Consider the following 12,019-nt stretch of genomic DNA (forward strand, 5'->3'; position numbering starts at 1 on the left):
GGCAGCCAACCAAACTCGAGTTCACAATTCGGTCCTTTCGTACCTGATTTTGGCAATTACTATTACACTATACTCAGTACCTTGAAATCATGGAACCCGAGGGATCCGATCATGGGCGACGCGAGGCGCCAAGCGCGCTAGTCCGACGTGCGGTAGGTGTTGGCCCCTAAACAAGTTGCAAGCTTAGTAGGAAAAGAATACAATGGGATAAAGATACGGCTTGACCAATCAAGTATTGATTATGCATACAGTGTGATCAATGTCGCCTCCGAAAGGTATGCAGCTGCAACTCCGAGTCGCACAATGTCGTGCCTCCATCTCATGTCGTCACAGATCCGATGTGATAAGCGCACGCCATGTTCCAACTGTCGCAGCTCCAGCATTGCATGTCGATCTACCGGCGAAGGCCAGAAGCCACCAGAACCCCGGCGGCGGGTCTTAATCTCAAATCAATAGTATGATGATCTTCACCTGTCATAGGACAATATTGACACGACCACAGCGAGAAAAAGATCGATTTGATTGAGGAACGCCTAGCAAGCATTGAAGGTACTCTTCAACAGCTAGCCAAAAACACATCTCAACTACAAGGTTTCGCAGCATCAAATCCGCGCGAGTCTCATTTCGCCCCTTCGCCTCAGAAGTCAACCCCTTCGCAGCTGTCATCCACTCCAGGGAACCCTGAAAAGCCCAAAGGCCCTTGGTATCTAGCTAATCCTACTATCGAGCAGCATGATTTCAACTCCGCCTTTGAGGGCAGCTCGTCTCTGACTGCCCATGGGGCCTACGCGAGCGCGTTCCTAGAATCTGCTGTATCCAAAAGTTCGCCACAGGTTTTGTCAAGCCCGAAGATCAACGCGGCTCTCGCGTCGCTGAAGCAGCTTGTCGGGATTCAGAGCCAGCGGCGAGAAGCGGACTTTCAAGGGGGCCAGCTCCCCATGAAGAATGCGAGGCTAGGTGTGAGACGCGACATTCGTGATTTAGACATGCCGCCTCTGCCAGTGGTTCTAGACGTGTTGAGAAAGGTTCAAGGTATGGTTGGTCCCAAACAGATGTATCCAGCTTCCAATTCTTACTCGACTAGAAAAACCACCGGCCTGCTTTGGTGGCTATGTCCCCTTCATGAGTGTGCAATATTTCACCGAAAAATGCCGAGAAGTCTACTTCTGCCTAGAAGATTACTCCGACACGGCATTTGTTGTGACCAACTTTTGTCTGTACAGCGTTCTCTACGAATATGACACCGAGGAGAAGGACACCACTACCCGAGAAGGGCGCCAGAACTACATTCAGATGTGTCGCAACAACCTGGAGACAGCTCTTGCCAATTTGAATATCTTGATGCCTGCAACCTATGAATCTATCATGGCGTTAATATTGGGAGTTAGTCCCCCATTTCACTCTTGTTCTTTTGTCGGATATACCCCGGAATCCTTACTTACACATACAGGCTATGCATGCACTCGAAATCTCTAAACCATCAGTTGCCTGGACGCTAGCATCAACGGCCATGAATCTGTGCCAGACACTGGGGTATCATCGCTTCACCTCAATGGAGCACGACCCCGTACCAGTCCAGCGTCAAAAGCAGCTTCTATTCTGGTCCGTCTACACCGTTTTAAGCATGATGTCCCTGCGTTTAGGACGTGCCCCGTCCATCCATAACTACGACATCAGCCTGCCAGCGCCCGATGAGAGCATAGGTGTCCCCGAGCCATGGGGGCCCGTCTGCGTGTGCTGGACTAGATCGGCAATTATCCAAACTGATATTTACCGATATTTGTATAGCCCAGAGGCACTACAGAAACCAGAAAGCGAACGAGTCACACACGCTCATAGACTAGCCGCTGAGATGCAGTCGAAGGTCATGGAGCCGTTTGAGGTAACCTCCACCGTTTCTTGGGACGTGATCGAGTAAATGAATTACTAACTGAAACATGTAGAAATTCATGTCGTCCAATCCTAAAGTATCCGAGATGGACCTCATGTACCTCACAACTGACAAGGTGAATCGGCTGGCCATCATGACCTTGATCTACCGAGCGATTCCAGCATCAACTGACTCAGGCCGCGTCGCCACCTTCATACCCGAATGCATTGAGACAGCACGGGAGGCCCTGGAAATCCACCGACAGTGCATCGCTGCACTCAACGAGACAGACTATCTCATGAAAATATCCTACATGCACTGGTAAGCAGTCTGAAACGATCCCACCGACAGCTCCATTTATCACACAATTGTCGCACAACCTGAACCAGCAAATTCTCATATTCGAATTACAGGGCCATCCTCATGTCCCCCTTCATCCCCTTCATCGTAATATTCTGCAACATAATAACAACCTCCAACGCCGACGACCTCGCCCGACTGGAAGAGTTCGTCGCCTCCCTCCAGCCACTAAGCACCTTCTCCCAGTCCATCGAGCGACTGTACAACCTGTCCTCTGTTCTCGGCACCGTCGCCCGCCTCTACTTCGAAGCCAACACGCGGACCCAGACAGCCGCAGACCAAAACCAGAATCTCATTGAAGTCGGTCAAGAATTCGATGTTTATCTCAGTGCGCTCGGATTGGCACCTACGAACCCTATGAATCACCCGAACAGTAATTCCCAGATGGGGAACTCGCAGGGGTATTTCCCAGATAATCCTGGTATGGATGTTAGTTCGGCGGAATTGCCACAGCAGAACGCGGGTGGTTTCCCCGCGCCGGTCGATTCATATCAAGCGCAGGGACAGGATTCGGGGACTGCTGCGCAATTGGGGAATTGGTTCTGGGGGAATCAGTATATGATGGGGCTTTTGGAGGAGGATTTGTCGCAATTCAATCCCGGGTGGCCGTAAAGAGACTAGGGTGGTTATCTTAGGCTATGTATAACTATCATGTTCACTATTAGTTTGTTTAATTCTTCGAAAATACCGAGCTGCTATGATTGCTAATATGAATTTCACTTCCATACATATCGCCCCTTCACTCCAACAAAACTTTACATCCTTCTGCACTCATAACCACAATTGTCAAAGCTTGCTTCTGTTTGTGCCCTAAATGAATTCAAGTAGGATATGGACCGGAATTGCTGAACGCAGGAGGCTTGATATTCTGAGAGTCATCCCAGTATAGTAGCGGATTTCGTGGGAGACAAGGTGAGGTTAAAATCGAAAGGCTAGTTATACGTTCTAGTAGTACTATGCATCACGTGACTAACTTCAAAAAAAGGAAAGTTGGTGATATTGAGGGGGAGGCCTAATTATGTATGCTTGGCGTCTTTAAATGAATCTGGGACTTCCAAAATGTCCAGGAACAGACAAATCCAAAGAGGGGGTGAGGATAGTCCGGAGTCCTCTGCCTATACTCCGAGATCGCTAAGGGTGGGGTCGAAGTCTTAAATTCGAATTGACCAATGACAATCGCTGTACGTAATTCGATTGGGGGGTCAATTGGAGTCTCCCACTTCTTCGGCCAAAAGAGTCAATCACCGACGATCGACGGAGTTCGATGGGGTTGAGTGATTTTAACGTTTTAACGTTTCTATTTGATGCGGCTTCCGGCTTTTGAATCGAAATTCCAATATTTCAAGGTTCTTCTTAGACCGTGTCCCAAAATCTCCCCATCAGCCTACATCATCATCGTGGCTCACCGTGAATGAGTTGACGAATCAATGCCTTGATCTGATATCAATCGACTTTGGACTTATCGATCATTGAAACTACAACCGCAATCGCAAGTCACGGGCCAAACGATACGAACCACAACAATCGGAACTTGCCGTTCACCATGATATCTTCCGGCCTGAACCCTCATCTCAGCACAGGACACACCAAAATGGCCACTCCAGTGCTGGAAGAAGCCAAAGCCGAGGAAACGGCACAAGAATCGCGCGTTCTAATCATCATGACAGGCGGCACAATCTGCATGCAGCCCTCACCAGCCGGCTTCATCCCAGCGCGCGGGTTCCAAGAAAAATGCATGGCGCGGGTGCCAAGCTTCAACGACGGCTCGGACAGCGCAACAATGGACGTGGTTGTCAACGCCGTGCGCGAAGTTAAAGAACATCCAAGCCTGCGCACACCGATGACAGCCTACGGGCGACAGGTGCGGTATACGGTTTTCGAGTTTGAAGAACTGCTCGACAGCAGCTCGATCGACGCAAAGGGCTGGACTCAGATCGCCGAGGCGATCGAGCGGAATTACACGCTCTTCGACGGATTCGTTGTCCTCCATGGAACCGACAGTCTGGCGTACTCGTGCTCGGCGCTCAGCTTTATGCTGCAGAATCTGGGGAAGCCGGTTGTTCTTACTGGATCGCAGGCGCCTATGCTTGAGCTCCAGAATGATGCTACGGATAATCTGCTCGGGTCGTTGGTTGTTGCGGGCCATTTCATGATTCCCGAGGTGTGTTTGTATTTTAATAATCGGTTGTTCCGCGGAAATCGGACGACGAAGGTTGCGGCGAGTGACTTTGCCGCGTTCGATGCGCCGAACTGTGCCCCGTTGGCGGTTACGACTTCTATGCGGACTAATGTTAATTGGGACATGGTGCATCGTCCTACGAGCTTGGCGCCGTTTAGTATTCAGACAAATCTGGATACTACTCATGTTGCTTGTCTGCGTATTTTCCCCGGTATCAAGCCAGAGATGGTGGATGCGGTGCTGAAGCTGGATGGCTTGCGCGGGTTGATTCTTGAGACTTTTGGCGCGGGCAATGCGCCCTCCGGTCAGGATAATGCCATGATCAACGTCTTGGCCAGTGCTATCCAGCGGGGAATTGTTATCGTGAACATCACGCAATGTGAGTTATGCCCAACGGCTTGGCACCCCGATATAGGGTAAGGGTATCCGGACTGACATATCCTCTAGGCCTCACGGGCAGCGTCAGTCCAGTCTATGCCACAGGCATGAGTCTCTCACGAGCAGGTGTCGTAGCCGGCCTCGACATGACAACCGAGGGAGCATTGACGAAGCTCGCCTATCTCCTCGCCCTACCAGAATCGACACCCGAATCCATCGCCAGACGCATGGCAGTATCTCTCCGAGGCGAGCTGACCGAGTCATCATTACCTATCTTCCGACACCCGGACGGCGCCCTCCCCGAACGCATCCAGACACTCACATCGATGGGGTATGCGATTGCCCACGGCGACCTGGAGAAGGTCCAAGCCATCACCAAGACCGAACACCACTGGCTCCTAAACGACGCCGACTATTCCGGCAACACGCCCATCGTAAGTATCACTTTATGTCGCCCGTTCCCTCCCCAAATCCCTCCCCTACCTCCCACGTCCTTATCTTACACATACTAACCCAACGCAGCACCTGGCAGCAACCTCCCCGTCAATCGAAATCCTCCACTTCCTCCTATCGCAAGGCGGCTCCGTGCACCTCCGCAATCGCGCCGGCCGCACCCCGCTCTTCCTGGCCGCGAACGCGGGTCTCTCCGAGCACACGCTCCTCCTCCGCAAATCCGGCGCTCACCTGCATTCAGATGAGCGACCAGCCGCCGAGCTACTGGCACGTCATCGTCCCTTCGTTTGGGGTATGGCTGGTGTTGGGCCGAAAGAGATCAGCCAGCGGGAGATGGAGGAGGATGTTGATAAGAACCGGGTGATTCCTGGGTCGGCGCCTTCTTAGGTAGGCGTTTTATTCTATTTTATTTTTCTTTCTGTTTTCTTTGCGTCATGGGGTTTCGGGTCGAAGGTTAGGCTCAGACGGCCCGGGCTGAATTGGGTTGGGCATTGTGTCGTATGCTTCCTTGCTTTATGTAGGATTGTTTGCTTACATACGGAGTATAGTTCGTGTGAGATATGTCTCTTTTCTTTTTAGGGGGCATTGGCCTCCGGGTGAGCCTGCGCTTTGCGTGATGACATGCAGTATAGAATAATAGACATAAGAGTACCCTCGGGTTTTTTGTTCTGACACCATTTTGTTTATGTCGCACATTATCTTCCGAAGACTCCATTCTCCATTTCGATCACGCCAGAATCGCTGTCCTACTTTGCCTTCTTAGCTGTGGCACGATGTAATACGGGAATTTCACCCGCGGAGATCGGCCCCTGCCGTAGCCGGGATGCTGCCACTAAGTGGGGAAGATAAGGACGCTTTTCTCTTTTTTTTTTTTTTTCTTTTCCCCTTGCTCTTTTTCCCACTGGTTTTCTGGGGTTCATAGTGCATTTGGACAGGGCTGTGACCACCAAGGTAGAAGGTGATGGATATGTATTGTTCTAGATCGTATAGTTCTTAAAGTAAAAGGGGGAAATACTCCAACTCTCTTTTAATGGTGGGGTCTGCATGTTTTTTGCTTTTTCCTTTTCTTTGCTTTTTTCTTATACCCACATCGGACAACATAATAGGTACAAGAGTACGGAGTACGGAGTACACTCATATCATTCTCAAGCACATTGATGGATCTGGAAAATAGGGAAAATAGTCTATGTGGCTGATGCAGGAATGATGTGATGGGCTCTGGGAAGGATTTGCGGGGTTAACCGCATATGAGACTACATATGAGACTACATGTAATGTCAGACTAATTTCCTAATTGCTAAAAAGGTACTCCGGTATGTTGTTGTGTATGGTGTAGGTACCTTGTTGTCGGTACCTTGTTACCCTGTCCAATCGACGTATCGGGTGAAATGGCAAGTCGGACATGGCCAGTGTAGCACGTCAACTTGTGCCAAGGCCCCAACGCCGCCATTGAGAGCACTAGCCCACATCCTGGAGCAGAGATACGATATATACACCACGTGAGGCTGTCCCTGGCAGACAGTTGGTGGAACAGGAAGTTCGCGAACGATGTAGTGGTATGAAGTCACCTGCGCGATTTAGCTGTCCTATTTTAGGTAGTATTTCCCTCTTTCCCTGAGGATTCTGATTCCGATATTTGATTCTAAAGCTTGGCGTTGATATATAGATGTATAGATGTATAGACGTCTATAGAGATAGATATCTATAGACGGATAGGATAGATATCTAGGTATATAGATGTGCTAGAATAGTATAGAGACAATATACAATATAGCAAGTCCCAACTAAATCCCGAATCAGGATCTTCCCGTGCTGCCGAAAATGTCCCAGGTGTGGTGCCGATTTACGTAAAACCTGTGGACGAGACCGCACTGTGGACTTTTTTCTTTTTTCCCCTTTTCTCTTTTTTTTCTCTTCTCGTTCAGGTTTGGTTATGGGATTTGTTCTATCTGGATATATCACGCATATATTAGGGAATTACAATATAGGAACATTGAAGTCAATATAGGAAGTGTATACAATATAGAGTATAGTTGTCTATAAAGTGAATTCTTATCTTATCCTTTTCGTCTCTCCGCGTTTTCGGGAGTGGAATAAGTTTTTTTTTATAGAATTTTTTTATAGAATTTTTTAAAATACTTAGTATTTTTCATTTTATTTTATTAATTGCAGATCAGAAGGTCAATTTGGAGAACTCCTGACTGTTCCAATCGCATAATTTAAGGTCTGATCACGATTCTTGTTACATACAACTTTCCAACCTCTACCCCACCACCGCAAAGCCCTTCTCGCCAAGGCTTACTCCAGATTTCTCTTTTATCTCTCCTCCCCTCTTCTGATAAACCTCTTCCTCTATACTCCCTCTCTATCCTCCCCCTCCCCCGATCAACCCGGATGACACAACCGCAGAAGACCATTGCCGTGGTCAATGGGACAGGCCGGCAAGCGGCCTCGTTGATCCGCGTCGCGTCCGCCGTGGGGTACTCAGTGCGCGCGCAAATCCACTCCCTGAAAGGCGTGATCGCACCAGAACTCCAGCAACTGCCCAATGTGACGCTCCTGCAAGGCCCGCTCCTCGGCAACATCGCCCTAATGGACGAGCTCTTCAAAGGCGCCCAGCTCGCCTTCATCAACACCACTTCCCAGTCCGGCGACGAGGTCGCCATCGGCCGCGATCTAGCAGACGCCGCAAAGCGATCCGGCACCATCCAACACTACATCTACAGCAGTATGCCGGATCATTCCGTTCACGGTCCCTGGCCCGCCGTCCCTCAGTGGGCTCCCAAGTTCACAGTCGAGAACTACATCCGTCAGCTCGGAATGCCCGCTACCTTTGTCTACGCCGGCATCTACAATAACAACTTCACGAGCTTGCCATACCCGCTCTTCCAGATGGAGCTCTTGTCAGATGGGAGCTTTGAGTGGCGTGCGCCGTTCGATCCGGAAATCCCGTTGCCGTGGCTGGATGTCGAGCACGATGTTGGTCCAACTCTGCTGCAGATTTTCAAGGATGGCACGAAGAAATGGAATGGTCATCGGTGAGTGACAGGAAACATATAAGTTTGCGGCTTAGAATGATAGAAAGGATTAGCTAACACACCGCTTCTTAGTATTGCTCTCACCTTCGAAACACTCTCCCCGTTACAGGTGTGCGCTGCGTTCTCGCGTGCCCTGGACCGCCCATGCCAGTACGTCCGCGTGCCCAAGATCGAGATCAAGGTCAATATCCCGCCGGGATATCGAGAACAGCTCGAAGCGTTGGAGGAACTGTTCGGCAGATGCGATGCTCCCTACTTCCCGCAGCCGGAGTTCTCACAGCCCGCCGCTGGCTCACCAAAGGGTCTTGGACCGGCGGGTGGAAAGGGTGCCGGTGCAGGTATGATGCAAGGACCTGGCGGTGTCATCTCGCTACGGGTGACGGACGAGTCTCGACATCTGTGGCAGGGATGGCGCGATATGGAAGAGTACGCGCGGGAAGTGTTCCCTGTGGAAGAAGAGGCTAATGGCCTTGATTGGATGGTTTGAGAGACTTTTTCCTTTTTCCCCCGCTTTTGTCTTTGTGGCTCTTGCCCTTTGGCCTATTGATGACACTGCCTTGCTTCTTTTTACTTTCTCTTACGACAGTTCGATCTGAGCAGAGACGTGCATGGTGATGTGTTCTGTGCATGTGAAGCCCTTGCTGTTTCGTTCTGTCTTTCTTTTAATCATTGCATTCTTGGCGAACGGGCATGGGATATATGGACTTTCATGACTTAACCTCGGTTCTTAATCGGAAGATGCTTGAGGTAGCATTGGACGAGGTTCATTTTGCTTTGTGGTTTTGATTTGATATATCTGAATCACCGAAAAAAAAAGTTGTGCTTTTTTGCTTTCTCCTTGTTTTACTTTCCAATATTGCTGTTTCTTTTTCAATGTTGGTTCAATGAACCCCATCCTCAACCCCAAGCTTCGAAAAGAGGAAAAACAAAATATGGAATAAGATATCCCGACTCTGGTTACTGGCCATGAGATCTATGCTCAAATCTACGACGAATATGCCCTTCGATTTCCACTTCACTTGACTCCTATTTCCACTACATCCCAGGAATCTGCCCCTAGAAACCCGAGATCAGAACCCGGGACTCACCCCCCGGCTCTTTTTCGTCTCTCTAATTTGGTACCATCGCACAACGTGCCTCGTGCCCGCCCCAATTGACCAGTCCTGCAGGTCCCGTGCGTTCACGTTGGTTCGCTCGACACGCAGACCGCTCCTCTTATCTAACTGGGCCATGCATGGACGAATCAGACGAGGGGAACGTGACGGACTCGGACTCCGGAAAAGGAATTGAGTTGGAAGAGGGGGGCCCTCAGTTATAAAACATATAATCTAGACCTTGGAATGTAGAAGTGTACGGATATAATTATGCAGTGTATACCCCCTATGTATGTACCCCTATGTATGGATTGACCTAGAGAATGAATCGCCGTCAAAATAAAGTATTCTTTCTAAGTTTCTTATCTTTTTACTTTACATGCTTGCTTTTTCCCTCTGAGCCCCCGCTTCTCTTGTCTTATCGGAGGGGTCGAGATGGGCATGTTGGATCTGATTATGGTGTGGCTATGAGTGGCGGTGCATATAATGGTATTTGCGGAGATGAGATGTGATATAACAATTTAGGAGTCTACAAAGTGCAAGGTAGGGTTACTATCCTACTATCCTACTAGACATACAACGTACCTAGGTAAAGAAAGCAGAATGGATATTTACCTAAAACATACTACTGATTGGTGGAAATGTATGCATTGGGGCTCCAATTGAAAGTTCTGATAGACATACGGTGAGCTTTGGCTGTCTCCGGCATATGTCAAATCAGAATCAAAAGATGGATAGTTAGAATGATGAGGATTGAATATCTCTCAGCAATTTATCACATACCATGAAAGCTACCAACTCCATCTACCACCATCAAGCTATACCCCTCTCAACATACCAAAATTCCAGTCCTCACTAACTAGCGCCAGCCAGAACTACTGACCAGAACGTTCTATAATCGAATACTAACATTGGACTGGAGATCCACAAAGATCAGCGTCAGAGTTTTCTCTGAATTTTGTATGATGTAGTACTCGACACCTGAGGCCGACTAATCCCCCACCATTGCCCGGACACTTGGGTACATAGAGATACTTGGGTTCTCCGCTGTAGTACCATGGAACAGGAAGTACCACAAAGTATCATCATGTAGCTTCCCTAGCTCCTCTCCGTCTGATGCGCATAGCTTTTTTTTTTTTTTTTTGACTTTTTTTTTTGCCCCTCTGCCGTCCCTTAATTGTTTTTCTTTTCCCTCTTGATCTTTTTTTCTTCCTCCATTCTTCTATTCCTTCTACCTCTATAACACTCCTGTGTATTTGTCTGCTTTATTTTACGACCCATCATTACGAATACCCATTATGTCTAACGATCAGTCGCTCCTTGACCGCGTCGAGATGCCTAGCATCCCCGAGGCTGCTATGAAGAAGATTGCTGTTCTGGAGGAGCAGTTCTCTCGTGCTGAGGTTGAACAGTGTATGTTTCCAAAGATTTCCTAGTTTCTCTTCTGTTATGGTGGGGCAAGTGAAACAGCTTGCAGTGTCTACTCTACCAGGAACACGACAATGGCATTCATCGAGAAGCGTAGTTTTCCATGAGCCAATTGCTAACATACACTACACAGTGCGCCACTCTGTCAAGCTCATGACCCCTCTGATCCAGAAGCGCAGCGAGATCATCAACATCCCCGAGGTGCAGGCTGAGTTCTGGATGCGCGTGTTCGCCAGTGCTCCCCCCGAGATCGACGAGTACATTCTGTCCAGCGACGCCCAAGTGCTCGGCGAATGTCTCCAGAACATGAACGTTGAGCGATTCGAGCTCGACGCCCAAGGAAACGGCGAGCCCCGCAGCTTGCGCTTCACCTTTGAGTTCAAGACCGGTGAGGAGAACCCCTTCTTCACCAACGAGAAGCTCGTCAAGGAGTTCTACTGGCGCCAGGAGGTCTCCAAGAACGCCGCTGGCAAGACCCGCACCTGGGAGGGTCTGGTTTCCGAGCCCGTCCGCATCAACTGGAAGAAGGATTCGGACCTGACCAAGGGCATGCTCGATGCTGCTTGTGACCTTTTCGAGGCCGAGAAGAAGAACGGCGGTGACCGCAAGAAGTTGCCCGAGTACGCTGCTCTTGTTAAGAAGGTTGAGGAGGCTGAGGATGAGGTTGCCAATGCCCAGGATGATGAGGATGACGAGGACCCCAGCCCTGTTGGCATGAGCTTCTTCGGATTCTTCGGATACCGCGGCCGTGATGTCTCCGCTGCTCAGTCCAAGGAGGCTGCTAAGGAGATCGAGTCTCGCTGGGTCAAGGTCCAGAAGGGCGAGGAGATGGAGGATGCTGGTGACTCCGACGACGAGGATGAGGAGGATGACTCCGCGGGACTTGAGGAAATCGATATCTTCCCCGACGGAGATGACCTTGCTGTTGCCATTGCCGAGGACCTCTGGCCCGATGCGCTCAGCTACTACGGTATGTAGATCCCGGATGAGGAGTGAGATGTTTGCCCCCACTAACTTTGACCGCAGTTCAATCCTTCCAGATCGGCGAGGAGCTCGAAGATATGGACCTCGATATGGAGGAAATGGACGGAGACGACTCCGATGAAGAAAGTGAGTCGCGCCCGAACAAGAAGGCTCGCAAGTAAACCATTTGCACCCGAAACGCCATGACCCCCCCTTTTGATGATTTTTGCTTTTACCTAACACCTTGATTTTGTAT

General features: G+C 49.6%; 4 protein-coding genes across 4 annotated transcripts; all 4 read left to right on the plus strand.

Annotated features, from left to right (window-relative positions):
• Window positions 1-303: 303 nt before the first annotated feature.
• On the plus strand, window positions 304-2,842 carry N7489_001836 (uncharacterized protein; the record flags this gene model as incomplete). The annotated part of the gene is made up of 6 exons (XM_056707591.1): window positions 304-455; window positions 503-1,032; window positions 1,085-1,383; window positions 1,451-1,882; window positions 1,944-2,191; window positions 2,284-2,842. The coding sequence occupies 6 exons, from the start codon at window positions 304-306 to the stop codon at window positions 2,840-2,842; spliced, it is 2,220 nt and encodes a 739-aa protein (XP_056571893.1).
• A 931-nt stretch (window positions 2,843-3,773) lies between these two features.
• Window positions 3,774-5,627, plus strand: N7489_001837 (putative lysophospholipase; the record flags this gene model as incomplete). The annotated part of the gene is made up of 3 exons (XM_056707592.1): window positions 3,774-4,788; window positions 4,857-5,221; window positions 5,310-5,627. The coding sequence occupies 3 exons, from the start codon at window positions 3,774-3,776 to the stop codon at window positions 5,625-5,627; spliced, it is 1,698 nt and encodes a 565-aa protein (XP_056571894.1).
• A 2,007-nt stretch (window positions 5,628-7,634) lies between these two features.
• N7489_001838 (NmrA family NAD(P)-binding protein) lies at window positions 7,635-8,765 on the plus strand (the record flags this gene model as incomplete). Its single annotated transcript, XM_056707593.1, has 2 exons — window positions 7,635-8,278; window positions 8,351-8,765. The coding sequence occupies 2 exons, from the start codon at window positions 7,635-7,637 to the stop codon at window positions 8,763-8,765; spliced, it is 1,059 nt and encodes a 352-aa protein (XP_056571895.1).
• Window positions 8,766-10,670: 1,905 nt separating this feature from the next.
• On the plus strand, window positions 10,671-11,945 carry N7489_001839 (histone chaperone napB; the record flags this gene model as incomplete). Its single annotated transcript, XM_056707594.1, has 3 exons — window positions 10,671-10,785; window positions 10,934-11,770; window positions 11,827-11,945. The coding sequence occupies 3 exons, from the start codon at window positions 10,671-10,673 to the stop codon at window positions 11,943-11,945; spliced, it is 1,071 nt and encodes a 356-aa protein (XP_056571896.1).
• Window positions 11,946-12,019: the final 74 nt, after the last annotated feature.

The sequence above is a fragment of the Penicillium chrysogenum genome (genome assembly GCF_028827035.1).
Source record: "Penicillium chrysogenum strain IBT 35668 chromosome Unknown utg000001l_segment0_segment0, whole genome shotgun sequence".
Taxonomy (NCBI): Eukaryota; Fungi; Ascomycota; class Eurotiomycetes; order Eurotiales; family Aspergillaceae; genus Penicillium; species Penicillium chrysogenum.